The 20,787-nt window shown below is 42.9% G+C and overlaps 2 protein-coding genes across 3 annotated transcripts in view; both read left to right on the top strand.

Moving 5' to 3' along the window:
• Window positions 1-563: 563 nt before the first annotated feature.
• LOC102392539 (elafin) lies at window positions 564-5,611 on the top strand. The gene is made up of 4 exons (XM_025277560.3): window positions 564-586; window positions 3,895-4,058; window positions 4,915-5,208; window positions 5,443-5,611. The coding sequence occupies exons 1-3, from the start codon at window positions 579-581 to the stop codon at window positions 5,205-5,207; spliced, it is 465 nt and encodes a 154-aa protein (XP_025133345.3). The 5' UTR covers window positions 564-578; the 3' UTR covers window position 5,208; window positions 5,443-5,611.
• A 13,234-nt stretch (window positions 5,612-18,845) lies between these two features.
• LOC123329149 (elafin) overlaps window positions 18,846-20,787 on the top strand; it is a 47,205-nt gene continuing 45,263 nt past the window's right edge. For both annotated transcript variants that reach the window (XM_045162605.1, XM_044927604.2), the window contains exon 1: window positions 18,846-18,868. In XM_045162605.1, coding sequence (XP_045018540.1) covers window positions 18,861-18,868 — 8 coding nt within the window. In that variant the 5' untranslated portion in view covers window positions 18,846-18,860. The remainder of the gene's footprint in view (window positions 18,869-20,787) is intronic.

The following is a 20,787-nucleotide window of genomic DNA, read 5'->3' as shown; positions in this document are numbered from 1 at the left end:
CCGAAAGGAAATCAGTCCTGAATATTCATTGTAAAGATTGACCCTGAAGCTGAATCTCCAATACTCTGGCCGCCTGATGCAAAGAACTGACTCATTGGAAAAGACCCTAATTCTGGGAAAGATTGAAGGCAGGAGGAGAAGGAGATAATGGAGGATGAGATGGTTGGATGGCATCACTGACTCAATGGACATGAGTTTGAGCAAGCTCCAGGAGTTGGTGAAGGACAGGGAAGCCTGGCGTGCTGCAGGCCATGGGGTTGCCAAGAGTAGGACATGACTGAGTGACTGAACTAAACTCAACTGAAACAGATGCTAACTAAAACCTTCAGCAGTGCATCACTTCTCACTCATCAGATTGGTAAAAAGCTAAAAGATGTTGCTCATGTTTAATTTTACTAGCTATGCCAAATTTATTTTCAAACAGGTTGCATGAATATACACTCTTACTAGTAACGTGTGACAGTTTCTTCTGTCTACAAAACAATGAGGAAAAGGTAGACAACCCAGCGAGAAATGAGCCAGATGCTTGAGTTAACAGAAAATTAGAAAATCCAAGAAAGTGGTTACCTCTGTGGAAGATGGACAGGTAAGAAACTGGCGAGGAATAAATGTTGATATGGCATATATACAAGAAATACTCTCTTTTTGTTCTTGGTAAGTGAGTGCAGGCTGCCATTGTAATGTTTTAATTCTTTAAGGAGTATCAGTTCTACACACTTTTTTGTTTGCATAATTTATTTTGTGATGAGCTTTTTCTTTTTTAAAGTAGCCTGGCAACTCCAACATCTAGTATTTGTTATAGCTCCTTAATGTTTCAGCAGCACTGGTGGACATGACGAGGTCTGAGTCCAAAGAAACAAAGGATGGAGATTTAAACTGTTTGACTATAAAATACTTAGTTTGCTTTCCTCCCTGTCTCAAGGCTATGGTTTTTCTGGTGGTCATGTATGGATGTGAAAGTTGGACTGTCAAGAAGGCTGAGCACCAAAGAATTTATACTTTTGAACTGTGTGTTGGAGAAGACTCTTGAGAGTCCCTTGGACTGCAAGGAGATCCAACCAGTCCATTCTGAAGGAGATCAGCCCTGGGATTTCTTTGGAAGGAATGATACTAAAGCTGAAACTCCAGTACTTTGGCCACCTCATGCGAAGAGTTGATTCATTGGAAAAGACCCTGATGCTGGGAGGGATCGGGGGCAGGAGGAGAAGGGGACGACAGAGGATGAGATAGCTGGATGGCATGACTGACTCGAAGGACGTGAGTCTCAGTGAACTCCGGGAGTTGGTGATGGACAGGGAGGCCTGGCGTGCTGCGATTCATGGGGTCGCAAAGAGTCGGACACGATTGAGTGTTGGGGGCCAGAGTGAGGCACTCCGCCCGTTGCAAAGGTCATGAGGAAGGAAGCTCGACATACGCAAAGGTGGGATCGAGCCTCAGGAGTCTCCCTGGAAATCCTCGAGCATCTACCCCCATAACCAGAGCCTGCCTGCTTTACTACTTTGTGCTCCCACCTACACCTCTGTTTTTACGGGGGGCTATCCCCCACCACCTCTTTCGGAGAAGGAGTTAACCTAGAGCTCCAGTTAATAAAAACTCCTGGGCATGACAAGAGTGTTTTAACCTACAAACTCCTCTGAAGTTCCTCTAGCCTGCCTGACAGGCTTGTCCGGCCACATGTGATTGCTCACAGCCTCCCAACCGTGAGAGGCACGAGATGCTTTAAACCTTCTAAAAACAGGTTCCTTAGAAAAGTTAGAAAACTATTAGTATAAGTATAATGGGCTGATTAGAAATTGTATTGGTGAAGGGTTTTTCATTTGTTGAGCCAATGTTTGTTGCTAAGTCTCCATATCCCCTGCCCTTACACACATTAATGAATATATAGAAAAAATAAGTATTAACCTTTGATATTAATCATGTTAGACCTTAGGCTAAGTAAATTCTTTCCTTAACTAAAACCCACTACACCCTCACCCTATAGGAATGTAACTTTATTTGGGTGGCGTCTGTTTTAAGAATAATCACCCCTGGAGAAATAACTGTCCTGGTTGACTGACCGCTGTCACAAGGAGAGGGTCATAAATTGTCAGCAGGCCCCCTGGCCAGAAGATGATGCAACACCCCTAAGACCTCTGTATACATTTGTATGAAGCACCTGACTTTGATAAAAGTCAGGACTGCTGACCCCGCGTGACTTTTGCATAACATCTCAGTGTATAAAAGTAGACCATGGAAAATAAAGAATTGGGATCAGTTTCTCGAAATACTGGTCTCCCCATGTCGCTCTCTCTCTCACTCTGGCTGAGTCTCCATCTGGAGCACGGAACCTGCCATGCTTACTAATTATGCCTGGGCTTCTAAGATCCGACCGGGGAGGCCTCAGTGTCTCCTCTCCTTCAGGAGAACAGAAGGACGCCTGCGGCCTATGTAAGTGGTGCAAGGTTCTTGTCTTGAAGTTTTATTGGTCTCCCGCGTAAACCAAGCTACTCAGCCTCTTTTCTCCACTGAATTTTCCTACTGAGCTATCCTCATTCTATTACTCTTTACATCTCTAATTAATATCTAATTGAAGCTATTGTATCCTGATCCTCGCCGATGCCGTCCCCGCTTCGAATACCCTGGATCAGCCGGGGCTGGACCCCGGCAATTGAGCGACTGATCTGATCTGATCTGTCTCACTCAGAATTCAAATGTTATTTCCACACTTCAGGTTCTCTCCCGGACAATACCTAATATCTGGGTATTCATTTTTTTTACTCTGAACTTTGACAACAGTGACAAATACCAACTCAGACTAGCTTAGGCAGTTTATTGGGTCATAACCGAACCATGGGAAAGGTGTGGGAAGAACTGCTCTCAAGATAAAGGGGAATGAAGGACTGACTGGTCCCTTCTGAAGCCTCTCTTACCATCGTTTCTCTGCTTTTCTAATTGAATTAGATTTATTTTTCTCAAAAAAGTTCCCTTCTCCCAGACTGAAACCGTAGCTTCAGGAGTTTCCAGGCACATCTCTCCTACCTTTACCAACAGGAGGGACTTCCCCTTAGTGTCCATTTAAATGAAGGATGTCAATAGACCACACACACGCACACACACACACACACACCCCCTGATCTCTGACTGGGTGTCAGGCTTTCACGATCAAAAATTCCCATTAGATTCCTAAGTTTATGGTACAAAGAACCAGGAGTTCTTCGGAAGAAACAGGGGGCCTGTTCTAAAAAGGCGAAAGTCTTGTTGGATGTATGCACTGTAGATATCCACCTTATAGATGATTTCTACTTTCTTCCTTTTATTTTATGGGTGTTCCCTCTCTTCTTACTGAGATTTCAAGAGCATCATGCCACTCCAGACGTTGAATGCCACCTTCCCTATTACTTTCTTGGTCCACTTCAGGGACTGCCTGTGAAATAGCAAAGTATACTGATTACTCATTAAACGTTCTGGGCAAATTTGTCTTTGAGAGGTTTTCTTGGGATCAGGGGAGAATGAAAGAAAAGCCTAGCATGATGCTGGGAAGAATAAATTGTTAGGGTAGGTCTGGGTGCGGCTTGCAGGAGCCGGGGAGTACTGGGGAAACACCTTGGCTATGAAAACAGTACCCCTGCCCTACCACTGACTTGTTGAATGAATGTGGGTGATTCCTCTCTCTCCCTTGGGCTTCATACTCTCTAAGTATAAAGAATTTGGTTATGATCATCCCTACAGACCAGCCAGCCTTACTTCTTTGTGAGAATGTGAGATAGCTCTTGCAGCTATTAGAAATGATGTAACAACCGCCATTTCTCTCTGTGGATAATCCCTGGGGGAGGGCCCAAGGTCCCTCTCATGATAGCAGAGGATATTTCCTGGCAGAACTAAGAAAAAGTAAGTCTTATCCCTTTGAAACCACAGACCCACCCTTGGCACCAGGCCAAGCTGGAGCTGCATAAAACTAGGCTTAGCTTCAGCTCTCAGCTATATGCTTCCTGACAACATGAAGACTACAAGCTTCTTGGTCCAGGTGGTGGTCCTTCTCGTCCTTGGGACTCTGGTGGCACAGGCAGCTGTCGTAACAGGTGAGTGGACGAGTGGCCTGGCTGGGGCTGGCTTGGGTTGAGGAGAAGATGTTGGGGGCAGCCTGGGTCTTGACAAGGGGCAGCATGCAGAGCTGGAGCCCACTCTTCCACCTGGACAGCAGGTTTTGAGTGTATCCAGAGAAGTAGGAAATTGCCCACTAGACTCCATGTGCATTCCACCCCAGGACTGAGAAATCAGGGCTGTTTGTGGAAGCAGTGTTGGAACATGACCTTGGTCTCAAGCACTGATACTTGGACAGAACATGCAATGAAGTAAGGAGCACCAGGAATCTGGGCCCTGGGTGTGGGGGTCTCTTCCCTGCCTGCCTGTCCCATCAAAGCACATCAGTCGTGTAAGAGGAGGTTAAGAACTAACAGGGCCTCAGAAATCATGGAGTCTGAAGACCTCTGTTTTCCAAAGCTGGACACTGAGACCTAGAGCGAGGTGAGGAATTGTCAGGACAATCTCCAGATCCAGGATGCAGCTCAGGTCTCCTGGCATGTGTCTCAAAGCTCCTTGTCCTTCCTCCAAGTTTCCTCAAAGATGAAAATGTGTCCTCATCTCCTGAAAGTCACTCCTCCCTGGCATATCCTCATGAGGGCCCCAGGACCCAGAATGGAGGGTGAGGGGAAGAAATGGACACCCAAAGGAAACCTGGTCCTATGGCGCTTTTCCCCAAAGCCCAGGGAACAGCCATCCAAGAGTGCAGACCCCAGCTGGCCCTGGTGAGCCTTCTCTATCTCACTGTCCCTCAGCTTAAGGGACACCGCAGTGAGCAGTGGCTGGACCTGGAGGACAGACTAGATAGTTGAAGCAGACACATTGGTCTACATGTGGGGATATTTCTTTCAACAGGTAGTCCAAAAGGTCAAGGAAATGTTGTAGTCAGTGGAAAGGGTCCAGTCAATGGTCAATCTCCTGACAAAGGACAAGATCCAGTGAAAGGACAAGACCCAGTCAAAGGACAAGATGTAGTCGCAGCACAAGACCGAGCCAGACATCTATCCAAGCATGGCTTCTGCCCCAGTGTTCCTATCCACTGCAACTTGTGGAATCCCCCTGACCAGTGTCGGAGAGATGCCCAGTGCCCAGGGGCCAAGAAGTGCTGTGACGGCTTTTGTGGGAAGACCTGTATGAATCCCCGGTGAGGTGAGAAATGGGTGGAGAGAAAGGAGGCCCATGAAGGGGCAGAGAGGCCGACTGGCAGAGGGCAATCCTAAGCTAGTGGGGAGAGGACACGGGAGGTGATGGAGAGACTGAGGGGTCTCAGGGGCTACAACTGGGGTCCTGAGAAAGATGGCATGTGAACTTGGCCCTGCCTCCCACTGCCTCTGAGTCTTTCACCTGCTGATTCACATTTCCGATTCTCTTTTCTTCTACCAGGTAGAGTCTGTGCTTGTGCACCTGTGAAGTCCCCAGCGATGCAGGCCCCGGTGCCTGTAGCACGACCCTCTCCCACACTGCCCCTTCTTCCTCTCATGCGGGAGGCCCAAGCTTGAGCATGGACTGCCTCCCTCATGGACTTTCCAATAAAAGACTGCTTTCAACTCCATTTGTTTCTGGCTCCTGTGACCTCTGGTCCCCTTAGAGCTCCGGGGAGATGGGTGTGGGTTTGGGACTTCCTGTCCCCAGTGGAGAGTGGAACAGGACCCATGACAGATGTTCTGGGGTGTGAAGGAGAGCAGGGGCAGGAACAAGAGGCCTATTCCTAGGGTTCACTGTAGAAATCCAAAAGTCAACCCAAGAACCGCAGCCTCCATTCACCAGGAAATGGAAACCTAGACATTTGGCCTCTGGCCTCGGACCAGGGAAATAAACCCCCAAACCTTCCCATTGACCTCCACTTCTGACCTGGCTATGATCAATCCTACCAGTGTGACCAACCAACCCTCCTGGCTAAACCTCTGACTCCCTCCTTCCCTTCCTCTAATGTTTCCCATGAATCTATATCCTCCAAGAAGACAGAAAGACAGATGCCAGGAAATCCCTGCTCACAAAGCATTTCACCTGTTCATGCCTGAGGTGACCTCCAGTAACACGTAATTCCTTTGGGTGAAGCAATATCCTCTCCCAGCTTTCTATTTCAAGATGTGAGTGAGGAGGCAAGACACATCTATCCTTCCATGTCATTGCTGAATAAAGTTCTCTGGGGACATAGAAGTTGGGGTAGAGTAGACTGGAGGAGTGAAGACAGCAGGAGAGTGTATGTTGGGTAACGTTGGATGGCCTCGTGGCTTTGCTGTTGGCTCAGCTGCCCCACTGCCCTTGTGCAATGGAGTTCTCCAGGAAGAAGTGGGAGGAGACTTGGGGTGCAGTGGGCACCCCACTTGGGAGTCAGGAGATCTGAGTTCTAGGTCTAGGCTCCTCCCACCTTGCTAGATGACTGCAGATAAATCTCTTTCTCTCTCTGAGCCTCAGTTTTGTCTATTCGGTTTGAGGAGAGTTGGATGAAATTATTCTGGAAGTATAATAATGAATGTCAGTTCAGCCCTGATATTCTGGTGCTGAAACATCTCTTCTTTGTGTGTGTGTGTTGGGCTCTGCTAGAGGGGAGGTGGGGAGCAGAGGCTTTGTTGGGGGTGAGAGAACAGAGAGCCCAGTGTCCCTTAGCCACCTACCCAGGAGCCAGGGTTCCCCTCTGATTCTCCAGGGGATGGACTGGACCAGGCATCTTGGAGCACAGACAAGAGCAGTGCCTAAACCCCTGGCCTGAGAAACCTATAATACACCACTGGTGGTAAGAATGGTTTCTGTCTTAGTGTTTTTTCTCTTCCAGATCCTGCACTAAACATGTCATAAGTATTGTCTTATTTCTCATTAGAACTCCCTCAGATGGGTATATACACCTCTTTAATTTTGTTAAAAGATTGAAACCATGGGACTTCCCTGGCAATCCAATGGGTCAGACTCTGTGCTTCCAGTGCAGAGGGTGTGGCTTTGATCCTCGATCAGGGAACTGAGGTCCTGCAAGGCACACGGCACAGTAAAAAAAACCAAAAAGATTGAAGTCATGAAAGCGTCATTAATCACCCAAAGACACAGAGCTAGTAAATGATGAGAAGTCCTAGTTTTTCAAAATTTTTTATTGAAGTATAACTGATTTACAACTTTGTGTTCATTTCTTTTGTGCAGCAAAGAGATTCAGTTATCCATATCCACACAGACTCTTTTTCATATGCTTTTCCATTACGATTTATCACAGGATACTGCATATAGTGCCCTGTGCTATACAGGAGGGCCTTGTTGTTTATTCATTCTATATATTATAGTTTGCACCTACTAATCCCAAACCCCCAATCCTTCCCTCCCCTGCCCCCACCCCCTTGTAACCCTAAGTCTGTTCCCTATGTCTATGAGTCTGTTTCTGTTTCACAGAGAAGGTCATTTTTGTCACATTTTAGATTCCACCTATAAGTGATATCATACAGTATTTGTCTTTCTCTTTCTGACTCTCTTCACTTAGTGTGATAATCTCTAGGTTCACCCATGTTGCTAGAGATGGCATTATTTCATTCTTTTTTATGGCTGAATAGTACTCCATTGGGTGGGTTATGGTGGAAAGATCTGACAGAATATGGTCCACTGGAGAAGGGAATGGCAAACCACTTCAGTATTCTTGCCTTGAGAACCCCATGAACTGTATGAAAAGGCAAAATGATAGGATACTGAAAGAGGAACTCTCCAGGTCAGTAGGTGCCCAATATGCTACTGGAGATCAGTGGAGCAATAACTCCAGAAAGAATGAAGGGATGGAGCCAAAGAAAAACAATACCCAGCTGTGGCTGTGACTGGTGATAGAAGCAAGGTCCGATGCTGTAAAGAGCAATATTGCATAGGAACCTGGAATGTCAGGTCCATGAATCAAGGCAAATTGGAAGTGGTCAAACAAGAGATGGCAAGAGTGAATGTCGACATTCTAGGAATCAGCGAACTCAAATGGACTGGAATGGGTGAATTTAACTCAGATGACCATTACATCTACTACTGCGGACAGGAATCCCTCAGAAGAAATGGAGTAGCCATCACGGTCAACAGAAGAGTCCGAAATGCAGTACTTGGATGCAATCTCAAAAGCAACAGAATGATCTCTGTTCATTTCCAAGGCAAACCATTCAATATCACAGTAACCCAAGTCTATGCCCCAACCAGTAACGCTGAAGAAGCTGAAGTTGAATGGTTCTATGAAGACCTACAAGACCTTTTAGAACTAACACCCAAAAACGATGTCCTTTTCATTATAGGGGACTGGCATGCAAAAGTAGGAAGTCAAGAAACAGCTGGAGTAACAGGCAAATTTGGCCTTGGAATACGGAATGAAGCAGGGCAAAGACTAATAGAGTTTTGCCAAGAAAATGCACTGGTCATAACAAACATCCTCTTCCAACAACACAGAAGAAGACTCTACACATAGACATCACCAGATGGTCAACACTGAAATCAGATTGATTATATTCTTTGCAGCCAAAGATGGAGAAGCTCTGTACAGTCAGCAAAAACAAGACCAGGAGCTGACTGTGGCTCAGATCATGAACTCCTTATTGCCAAATTCAGACTTGAATTGAAGAAAGTAGGGAAAACCACTAGACCACTCAGGTATGACCTAAATCAAATCCCTTATGATTATACAGTGGAAGTGAGAAATAGATTTAAGGGCCTACATCTGATAGATAGAGTGCCTGATGAACTATGGAATGAGGTTCGTGACATTGTACAGGAGACAGGGATCAAGACCATCCCCATAGAAAAGAAATGCAAAAAAGCAAAATGGCTGTCTGGGGAGGCCTTTCAAATAGCTGTGAAAAGAAGAGAAGCGAAAAGCAAAGGAGAAAAGGAAAGATATAAGCATCTGAATGCAGAGTTCCAAAGAATAGCAAGAAGGGATAAGAAAGCCTTCCTCAGAGATCAAGGCAAAGAAATAGAGGAAAACAACAGAATGGGAAAGACTAGAGATCTCTTCAAGAAAATTAGAGATACCAAGGGAACATTTCATGCAAAGATGGGCTTCATAAAGGACAGAAATGGTATGGACCTAACAGAAGCAGAAGATATTAAGAAGAGGTGGCAAGAATACACAGAAGAACTGTACAGAAAAGATCTTCAGGACCCAGATAATCACGATGGTGTGATCACTGACCTAGAGCCAGACATCCTGGAATGTGAAGTCAAGTGGGCCTTAGAAAGCATCACTACGAACAAAGCTAGTGGAGGTGATGGAATTCCATCATTCCTGAAAGATGATGCTGTGAAAGGGCTACACTCAATATGCCAGCAAATTTGGAAAACTCAGCAGTGGCCACAGGACTGGAAAAGGTCAGTTTTCATTCCAATCCCAAAGAAAGGCAATGACAACGAATGCTCAAACTACTGCACAATTGCATTCATCTCACATGCTAGTAAAGTAATGCTCAAAATTTTCCAAGCCAGGCTTCAGCAATATGTGAACCGTGAACTTCCAGGAGTTCAAGCTGGTTTTAGAAAAGGCAGAGGAACCAGAGATCAAATTGCCAAACTCCGCTGGATCATCGAGAAAGCAAGAGAGTTCCAGAAAAACATCTATTTCTGCTTTATTGACTATGCCAAAGCCTTTGACTGTGGGATCACAATAAACTGTGGAAAATTCTTCAAGAGATGGGAATACCAGACCACCTGACCTGCCTCTTGAGAAATGTGTATGCAGGTCAGGAAGCAACAGTTAGAACTGGACATGGAACAACAGACTGGTTCCAAATAGGAAAAGGAGTTCGTCAAGGCTGTATATTGTCACCCTGTTTATTTAACTTAGATGCAGAGTACATCATGAGAAACGCTAGACTGGAAGAAACACAAGGTGGAATCAAGATTGCCGGGAGAAATATCAATAACCTCAGATATGCAAATGACACCACCAATATGGCAGAAAGTGAAGAGGAACTAAAAAGCCTCTTGATGAAAGTGAAAGAGGAGAGTGAAAAAGTTGGCTTAAAGCTCAACATTCAGAAAACGAAGATCATGGCATCCGGACCCATCACTTCATGGCAGATAGATGGGGAAACAGTGGAAACAGTGGCTGACTTCATTTTTGGGGGCTCCAAAATCACTGCAGATGGTGACTGCAGCCATGAAATTAAAAGACGCTTACTCCTTGGAAGGAAAGTTATGACCAACCTAGAGAGCATATTAAAAAGCAGAGACATTACTTTGCCAACAAAGGTCCATCTAGTCAAAGCTAGTTTTCCAGTTGTCATGTATGGGTGTGAGAGTCGGACCGTAAAGAAAGCTGAGCACTGAAGAATTGATGCTTTTGAACTGTGGTGTTGGAAAAGACTCTTGAGAGTCCCTTGGACTGCAAGGAGATCCAACCAGTTCATCCTAAAGGAAATCAGTCCTGAGTGTTCATTGGAAGGACTGATGTTGAAGCTGAAATGCCAATACTTTGGCCACCTGATGCAGAGAACTGACTCATTTGAAAAGACCCTGATTCTGGGAAAGATTGAGGGCAGGAGGAGAAGGGGATGACAGAGGATGAGATGGTTGGATGCCATCACCGATTCAATGGACATGAGTTTGGGTAAACTCTGTGGGTTGGTGACGGACAGGGAAACTTGGCGTGCTGCAGTCCATGGGGTCGCAAAGAGTCGGATGTGACTGAGCAACTGAACTGAACTGAACTGAGAGGACACTGCTCATGCGACTAAATTATTCTAACATATCAGAGACTCGGGGTGTTTTGCCTTATCATTTATTACTCAAAAGAGACCACAGGAAGGAGGTTACTATGCCAACCAGGCAGATGGAGTGCCTGCCAGTGGAACTGAATCTCAGACTCCAACAGGAGAGATGCTTAAAGAGCAGGGACCTCCCAGTAAACGGTTGCAGCAACATTTCTGATATTCCTGGGACATAATGAGGTGAGATGGCAGGGCTAGCAGAGCTGAGGGTCGCTGGTCTGGGTTGGAGCCTGCAGGGAAAGTGGGTGTGCCCAGTAGGGAGCTGCCTGCAGGTGTGGGGAAAATGTGCAAGGCCCAGTGTGGAGACTTCATTTTCCTCCACAGTCTGTACTGGCTGCTGGGCATTAGATACAATAGCAACATCTTCCAGTGTTGACCACGTGAGCACATATAGGAGAGGAGCCTCGGCGTGCCACCCTCCCAAGCTCTTGGCTGTGTCTCGAACCCTTGTAATTGTCCAGCCACCTTCTTTGTCCTTCGTGGCTTGAGGGTGTGCCAAGACCCTCTGCAATGTGAGTCTTCTCTCGCTTGCCCAATATGTAGCTCTGGCTCAGCTCATTCCTGGGTTTCTTTCAATGGTTTGTGTTGTAGCTGTAGGGGTGGAGGTGAGTTGAGGAGCCTCCTGTGTCTCAGTCCTGGACCAGAACTTCCTGTTTGCAGTTCTTTTACATATACATCCGGAGAAGGCAAAGGCACCCCACTCCAGTACTCTTGCCTGGAAAATCCCATGAATGGAGGAGCCTGGTAGGCTGCAGTCCATGGGGTCGCTAAGAGTCGGACACGACTGAGCGACTTCACTTTCACTTTTCACTTTCATCCATTGGAGAAGGAAATGGCAACCCACTCCAGTGTTCTTGCCTGGAGAATCCTGGGAACGCGGGAGCCTGGTGGGCTGCCGTCTATGGGGTCACACAGAGTCGGACACAACTGAAGTGACTTAGCAGTAGCACATATACATCTGGGAGTGGAATTGCTGAGTCATCTGGTAATTCTATGCTGATATTTGGAGGAACTGTCAAGCTGTTTTCCACAGAGTTCGCACCATTTTACCTTCTCCCCAGCAATGTACAAGGGTTCCAATTTCTTCACCTCCTGGTCGATGCTTGTCATTTTCCATTAATTTTTTTTTCTTATAGTCACACTATTGAGTATGAAGTGGTATCTTGTGATTTTGATTTGCATCTGCCTAAAAGCCTCTTGATGAAAGTGAAAGTGGAGGGTGAAAAAGTTGGCTTAAAGCTCAACATTCAGAAAACGAAGATCATGGCTTCTGGTCCCATCACTCCATGGGGTCGCTAACAGTCAGATACGACTGAAGTGACTTAGCAGCAGCAATGACTAGTGATGTTGAGCATCTTTTCCTGGTGCTCACTGGCCACTTGTGTATCTTCAGAGAAATGTCTAAGTTCTTTGCCCATTTTTAAATTGGGCTGTTCATCTTTTTAATGTGGAATTATGAGAGATCTTTATATAGTCTGGGTCATAGGCCCTTATCAGAGACCTGGTTTGTTTCTTCTTCTCAGCAGGATCTTCTTACTATCCTGCTAGGATCCTTTGATGCACAAATTTTTAATTTTGTTGAACCTTATGTGTTTTAAATATCCTTTGATTTGAAGCTATTATATATAAAGCAGTCAGTGGACTTACTCTTTGAGCTACCTCTCTCCCTCATCCTCTCTGACGGAAGTTTTGGTATTTGTACTTTATCACAACAGGTCACATTTACATACTATTTATTACTCCTTCATCAGACTTAATTCCACAATGAAAATGTTCAGTACTCAATAATAATATCTTGTCTCTTGGAAACTCCCTAGGAAAGTTATCAGAAACAATATTTCTTGAGTTCTTGCACATTTAGAAATATATTTAAGTCAAGGACAAATTAGTTGTACGAAAATCCTCAGTGCATATTTTCTTCCATAGAGTATCTAAGTTTTGCTTCACTATTTTCTGGCATTGAGTATTGCTATCTTACAACCTGATTTCTTAAGGTTTTGTTTCTTTTTTAGATGGAGGGGGAGTGTTGGCCTCCTGAAGGCTTCTATTTTTATCTTGAAAGACCACAATATTTACTTGCATTCATCTTGTGTTTACTATAAGGTGAGCTTTTAATTGTAGACTCAAATCTTTTATTTCAGAAATATTTTCCTCAATTATTGTTTTAAATAATTCTTCTGTTTTGTTGACTTAGTTTTCTTCCTGGTAGGACTTGATTTTCATGTCTGATGGATCTTCACTGACTTTTTAATATTTAAAACTGTGTTTTTAAGCTACTTCTTTATTTTTATTTTATGTCATATGCTTTTCTTATGGTTCCCTTTTTCTTCTTTACTTTACTTAATTCTTACTCATGAAATATTTTTCTCCTTTTCTTCAATTTCTCTTCTCTCCATCAGATTCTATTTCACATCTTCCTGATACCTTGGTATCTCTTCTTTGAGTTTCTGTATTTCTGTCTTATGATGGTTCCTCATACTTTTGGGCTTCCCTAGTGGCTCAGACAGTAAAGAATCTGCCTTTAGTGTGGGAGACCTGGGTTCATTCCCTCTGTTGGGAAGATCCCCTGGAGAAGGGAACGGCTACCAACTCCAGTATTTTTGCCTGGAGAATTCCATGGATAGAGAAGCCTCAGTTGAGTTACAAATCCATGGGGTAGCAGAGTTGGACATGGCTGAGCAACTTTCACTTCTCCTCATACCTTTAATTTGCTTCACTAGTTTTAAAAATTTATTTTAGATTATAATTTTTTCTCAGCTTTGTGGTGACATTTTACTGGGGATTTTAAAACTCCTCTTTCAAATACTTTTAAGATTTGCTTCTCATTTCTGTTTTTTTAAAAAGGAGGCTCTTTATACAGCTTATATGATTTCCAAATTTCTTTCTGATTTTAAAATCAGAGTCAGGGACTATCTTTTGAAAGGAGAATCTTATCTGAGTGGGAAGGGTTGGAAGTAATAGGTTTCTTAATTTAGCTCAAGGGCTCCCTCCTCCATTGCAGCTTTCCTAATATATAGGTGGACTTCTCTTTCTTTGGTACTAAAGAGGAGGGCTCCCACCATCAGCCCTGGCCACTATATGATATTACGCCAGCACTGCAAGGTAATGAGCGCTCTCATAAATACCCTGTATTCTTCTCTATTTATTTTATTCATATCTCCCAGCTCTTGTGTCCTGCCTTGCTTATTCTCAGACCCACTCACTTCAGCTCCCACTCAAGGTGGGCACTTTGCCTTCTGAGAGGTGAATATTTTCTAATTGGAAGTGTCAGTATGGGAGGGAGCTGTGGTATGGCAGGTACTGTGCAGAGTCTCCATCTACATGCATTTCAGGTGCTCCCAGACTGCCTTCCTGCAGGGGTTGTAAATCAAATGCCTATCTTTCCCCAGACTCTTCCATATCCAGGATTTCAGACGTGATTTGGGTTCTTACAATGAGATGTGCTCATACAATAGCTGAAATTCTTTTTCTGCTTGAACTACCTAGGTGATTTCTTTTGACTGCCTCTGATTCATGCACTGTTTTACTTTTACATTATGACATATTTTACACATCCCTTTGTAACACTTATAATGATTATATGTGTATATAATCATTTCTTTAGATGCAGCTCTCAATTACCCTGTTTTCTCCACTCACGTGATTACTTGAGTGCTTTGTTCTAACCTATAATGAATTTTGGTGGCTCAGTGGTAAAGAATCTGCCTGCCAATTCGGGAGATATGAGTTTGATCCCTGGGTCAGGAAGATCCCCTGGAGAAGGAAATGGCAACCCTCCCCAGTATTCTTGCCTGAGAAATCCCATGGACAGAGGAGCCTGGGGGGCTACAGTCCTGAGGTTGCAAAAGAGTTGGACACGACTTAGCAACTAAACAACAACAACAAATTATGAATTTTAATTTTCTTTATTCTATGTGTTCGGATCATAAGAGTAGTAATTTTTGTTGTGATGAAATAAAATTCTTATTTCCAGACAGGATAAGAAAAAATTAAACACAAAATTCTCTCTCTGCATCCATTTGGGCCTCTTCCCTCCCTCCCTAACGTGTAGTGTGCGCTTGCATTACATATTAACCAAACTTCTTTGAAGACAGGAGTGTCTGCTTGACCTTAAAGATAACATTTCCTCCTTTCTTCTGACATTAGCAATATAATTTCTTAAAACGATAGCATTCTTCCCCAACTCTATGGAGGATCACGGACTTCCTGCTCTCTTTATGCCTGCTTACCGGCACTATGCGTCCTTGGTGAACTTTGTATAAAATATCAGTATGTCATTTTGATGTGTGATGCTTTGTCTCAAAAACGTGTATGCCTGTGCCTTCAACTTGCACTTGGTGGAACAGTTTCTCAGAGCTTTCTGAGAGTCTCTCTTCCGGGTTATAATCCTAGTCTGGTTCAAATAAAATTCCCTTTCTTCTTAATTGTTAACTGAACTTTCATCGACCGTTGTAACAAGAAAAAAATTAGAAACTGATATGGATAAAGGCGGAGCTACTCGTGCTTGTCCTCTTTCCTGTCCTGTCATCATCATGTAACCAGTATTCACAGCAGTGGCTATTCCTTCAAACACTTTTCCTTTTTCACACACAAGTATGTTCATATACAAGAGTTCTATGTTCAACTGGAATATTATCAAAACCCATACAGTACTCTCCAACTTTTTTTTCTGTTGGTAAGATTGCATGGACATCACTGGAAGTCAGTAAATAGAGACCTAGTGATATTCATTTTTGGTAATATATTTATAAATGTAACAGGATCCCATCCCACATGATGAGTTTTTTGGTAAAGCAACATTTATTTATTTATTTTTCTTCTCCTTCCTTCTATCCTGCCTTCTTAACCTGTATCCTCCTTCAACCACTTCAGTCCAGTTCAGTTCAGTCACTCAGTCGTGTCCGACTCTTTGCGACCCCATGAATCGCAGCACGCCAGGCCTCCCTGTCCATCACCATCTCCCGGAGTTCACTCAAACTCATGTCCATCAAGTCGGTGATGCCATCAGCCATCTCATCCTCTGTCATCCCCTTTTCCTCCTGCCCCCAATCCCTCCCAGCATCAGAGTCTTTTCCAGTGAGTCAACTCTTCACCTGAGGTGGCCAAAGTACTGGAGTTTCAGCTTTAGCATCATTCCTTCAAAGAACACCCAGGGCTGATCTCCTTTAGAATGGGCTGGTTGGATCTTCAACCACTTAGGAAATGTATATTAATATTATGATGCGCAGCCTTCTTAATATGACAGTAGCGATATTTGTTTACTATAACCAAGTTAGAAACATACTCTCATTATGTGCAAGTCATCTGTCTGGTGACTCTCTATTTTTTTTCATTTGCGTATCTGTCTATGGTTGTTGTAATACCACTTTATCATAATTATTACAGCTTTAAAATAAAACTTGATATCTCCTATATCAAGTCTTATTAAATTATTCTTCTTCAAGAGTATTTTGGCTATTGTGCCTTTGCATTTTTTGTATGCATTTCAGAATTGCATTGCCAAGTTTCTCTTGGTTTACTTTTGCAAAAACTTTTCTGGGGGTTTGATTGCATTGAGACTGAAAATCAATTTGCAGAGAATTGGCATACTTATCATATTGAGTCTTCCAATCCATGAACATCATATACGTTTCTGATTTGGGGTATTAAAAATTGTCTGTCACTAAAGTTTTATAATTTTCTTCGTAGTGTTTCTGCACAAGACCTATTATGTGTATTTATAAGCTCTTCATGTTTTATATGATTATACAAATTATTGATAGCATATTAAAAAGCAGAGATATTACTTTGCCAACAAAGGTCCTCCTAGTCAAGTCTATGGTTTTTCCAGTGGTATCACCGACTCGATGCACATGAGTTTGGGTGATCTCCGGGAGATGGTGAAGGACAGGGAGGCCTGGCGTGCTGCGATTCATGGGGTCGCAGAGTTGGACATGACCGAGCGATTGAACTGAACTGAACTGAAAAATTATTGAAATTTCATTTGCTGATTTGTGTTGTTGATTTACGTAGTACCATTGAGTTTTGTATATTTCCTTTGTATGCATCTGTTGTGATAAATTCTCATTGAGTCTAACAATTATCTGTAGATCTGTTTGAAATTTTGTGAACATAGTTGATTTTTGTGTTCATGAATCTATGTTCTATGAATAAGATTTACTTAAAATCTTCCTTTTTCATAGAATCCTTGTTGATAATTTTATTTTTAAACAGCTTTATTAACATATAATTGACATGAGTCCTTATTAAGCTCTGGTATCAAGATTATGTTTACTTAATATCACATGCTGGGAATTGTTTCTTATTTTTATTTATGTCATATTAGAATTAGTTGTGCCTTGTTTGCCTTATAGAATATGCTTACGAAGAGGTCTGATCCTGGAGCTTTTTTTTGGTCAAATATTGTTGACCATTGTTTCCATCTTTGCAATAGTTTTCTACTTTTTCTTGTGTCAGTTACAGTTCAGAAAGTTACTTTTTCTATGATCCTTTTGTAGCATTTAGTTTTTTTGTCAGGTGAATTGAAAAAATTAATGAAACAATTTCACCAATTTAAGGATATCATGAAGCAGAAATGCGTAAGTCCAGAGCAGAAAGAATCGAACAACAGCAGGCATTATCTAGAGAAGAGGAGAAAAGAGTGCCACCCTGAGCTATTTTGAGCAGGTCTAAGAGTGAGTTAAAATTTTTATTTACAAACCATATCACAGATAAAGACCTTTCTCTATAATATGTAAGGAGTGCTAGAAATTGAGAAGAAAAAAGCTAGTGAATATATAGGAAAATGAGCAAAAGAAACAATGTTTTCAGATAAAGAAATATAAGTAGCTTTTAAGATATGAAAAATGCTTGAAATAATTCATGATGGAGCAATGCTAAAGTCTCTCACTGTTTCCACTGTTGCCCCGTCTACTTGCCATGAAGTGATGGGACCGGATGCCATAATCTTAGTTTTTTGACTCTTGAGTTTTAAGCCAGCTTTTTCACTCTCCTCTTTCACTTTCATCAAGAGCCTCTTTAGTTCCTCTTTACTTTCTGCCATAAGGGAGGTGTCATCTGTGTATCTGAGGTTGTTGATATTTCTCCTGGCAATCTTGATTCCAGCTTGTGCTTCATCCAGCCCAGCATTTCACATGATGTACTCTGCATATAAGTTAAATAATCAGGGTGACAATATACAGCCTTAATGTACTCCTTTATTTTCTTGAGCTCTAAAATCACTGCAGATTTTTTAAATTCATGCAGCCATGAAATTAAAAGACACTTGCTCCTGGGAAGAAAAGCTATGACCAACCTAGACAGCATACTAAAAAGCAGAGACATTCCTTTGCTGACAAAAGTCTGTCTACTCAAAGCTATGGTTTTTCCAGTAGTCATGTATGGATATGTGAGCTGGACTATACAGAAAGATGAGTACCAAAGAATTGATGCTTTTGAACTGTGGTGCTGGAGAAGAGTCTTGGAGAAGACTCTTGGAGAAGACTCCTTGGACTGCAAGGAGATCAAACTAGTCAATCCGAAAGGAAATCAGTCCTGAATATTCATTGTAAAGATTGGCGCTGAAGCTGAATCTCCAATACTTTGGCCACCTGATGCAAAGAACTGACTCATTGGAAAAGACCCTAATTCTGGGAAAGATTGAAGGCAGGAGGAGAAGGAGATAACGGAGGAGGAGATGGTTGGATGGCATCACTGACTCAGTGGACATGAGTTTGAGCAAGCTCCGGGAGATGGTGAAGGACAGGGAAGCCTGGCGTGCTGCAGGCCATGGGGTTGCCAAGAGTAGGACATGACTGAGTGACTGAACTAAACTCAACTGAAACAGATGCTAACTAAAACCTTCAGCAGTACATCACTTCTCACTCATCAGATTGGTAAAAAGCTAAAAGATGTTGCTCATGTTTAATTTTACTAGCTATGCCAAATTTATTTTCAAACAGGTTGCATGAATATACACTCTTACTAGTAACGTGTGACAGTTTCTTCTGTCTACAAAACAATGAGGAAAAGGTAGACAACCCAGCGAGAAATGAGCCAGATGCTTGAGTTAACAGACAATTAGAAAATCCAAGAAAGTGGTTACCTCTGTGGAAGATGGACAGGTAAGAAACTGGCGAGGAATAAATGTTGATATGGCATATATACAAGAAATACTCTCTTTTTGTTCTTGGTAAGTGAGTGCAGGCTGCCATTGTAATGTTTTAATTCTTTAAGGAGTATCAGTTCTACACACTTTTTTGTTTGTATAATTTATTTTGTGATGAGCTTTTTTTTTTTTCAAGTAGCCTGCCAACTCCAACATCTAGTATTTGTTATAGCTCCTTAATGTTTCAGCAGCACTGGTGGACATGATGAGGTCTGAGTCCAAAGAAACAAAGGATGGAGATTTAAACTGTTTGACTATAAAATACTTAGTTTGCTTTCCTTAATGTCTCACTCAGAACTCAACTGTTTTTTTTTTTTTTTGACAAGATAAATGTTTATTCTTATATTTTTCTCAGGCAGGTAAGTCCAGAAATCATTAGGTCCCCAAGATGCTTCTGTCCACTGTGTGTGGACTCTTAAGCTTATGGTTCAAAACTGTTGCCATGGCTCCTGCCATCACTAGTATCTTGTAGGCAGCAGGATGGAGAAAAGGCAGAAGAGTGTAGCTCCCTCAGAAAAGACTTCTGGGACTTTCTGATTATATTTAATTGACCAGAACTTTGTTACATTGCTATACCTGTCTGCAAAGGAACCTGGGGAGGATATCATTGTTTTCCCTCAGATACAGACTTCTCTGCAACTACATTCAGCCATTTCTCACATACCTGTCTCTCTCTGGGTCCACTTGTGTTGACTTTACCTCCAGGGGTATTCTTTTCCTTTGCTTTGTATATCTTTTTTGTATAGTTTCCTTTATTGATAGTTTTGGCTTGCTCATTCATTTAGGTTCCTTTCTTCTTCGTGGTCATGAAGTTACTTAATACCTTTGTTTTGTGTGCTCTCTCAGCTTCACTTCCTACTGCTAACTGCTTTATTTTCCCAGTACTTTTCCACTCATATTTTGGAGAGTAACAATGATTGGTTTAGCTTAACCTAGCTCTTCCTGCTGGGCCCTAACATGGCTGTTGGCAAGGCTGAGGATGGACAGCCTGCTAATTTAATCAGCCGTGGTTATCTTACTTATGGGCCTTTTTATCTGCAAGCGTGTGGAGGCAGAAGTGAAGTGAAGTGAAGTCGCTCAATTGTGTCCGACTCTTTGCGACCCCATGGACTGTAGCCTACCAGGCTCCTCCCTCCATGGGATTCTCCAGGCAAGAGTACTGGAGTGGGTTGCCATTTCCTTCTCCAGAATTCAACTGTTATTTCCACACTTCAGTTCTGTCCCTGACAATACCTAACTTCTTGGTATTCATTTTTTTTACTCTGAACTTTGACAACAGTGACAAATACCAACTCAGACTAGCTTAGGCAGTTTATTGGGTCATAACCGAACCATGGGAAAGGTGTGGGAAGAACTGCTCCCAAGATAAAGGGGAGTGAAGGGCTGACTGGTCCCTCCCGAAGCCTCTCTTACCATCATTTCTCTGCTTTTCTAATTGAATTAGATTTATTTTTCTCAAAAAAGTGCCCTTCTCCCAGACTGAAACCATAGCTTCAGGAGTTTCCAGGCACATCTCTCCTACCTTTACCAAAACGAGGGACTTCCCCTTAGTGTCCATTTAAATGAAGAATGTCAATAGACCACACACACACCTACACACACACACACCCCCTGATCTGTGACTGGGTGTCAGGCTTCCATGATCAAAAATTCCCATTAGATTCCTAAGTTGATGGTGCAAAGAACCATCAAGAGTTCTTCAGAAGAAACAGGGGGCCTGTTCTAAAAAGGCAGAAGCCATGTTGTATGTATGCACTGTAGATATCCACCTTATAGATGATTTCTACTTTCTTCCTTTTATTTTACGGATGTTTTCTTTCTTCTTACTGAGATTTCAAGAGCGTCATGCCACTCCAGACGTCGAATGCCACCTCC

Source organism: Bubalus bubalis, chromosome 14, assembly GCF_019923935.1.
Source record: "Bubalus bubalis isolate 160015118507 breed Murrah chromosome 14, NDDB_SH_1, whole genome shotgun sequence".
Classification (NCBI taxonomy): Eukaryota; Metazoa; Chordata; class Mammalia; order Artiodactyla; family Bovidae; genus Bubalus; species Bubalus bubalis.
Note: the sequence above shows the minus strand (reverse complement) of the source record. Positions and strands in the feature narration are given on the sequence as shown.

What these genes read in the sequence shown, in the direction of transcription:
- LOC102392539 (XM_025277560.3), top strand. An exon ending in ACAGGCAGCTGTCGTAACAG is followed by an intron (nt 4,059 to 4,914) that starts GTGAGTGGACGA and finishes TTCTTTCAACAG; the next exon opens with GTAGTCCAAAAGGTCAAGGA.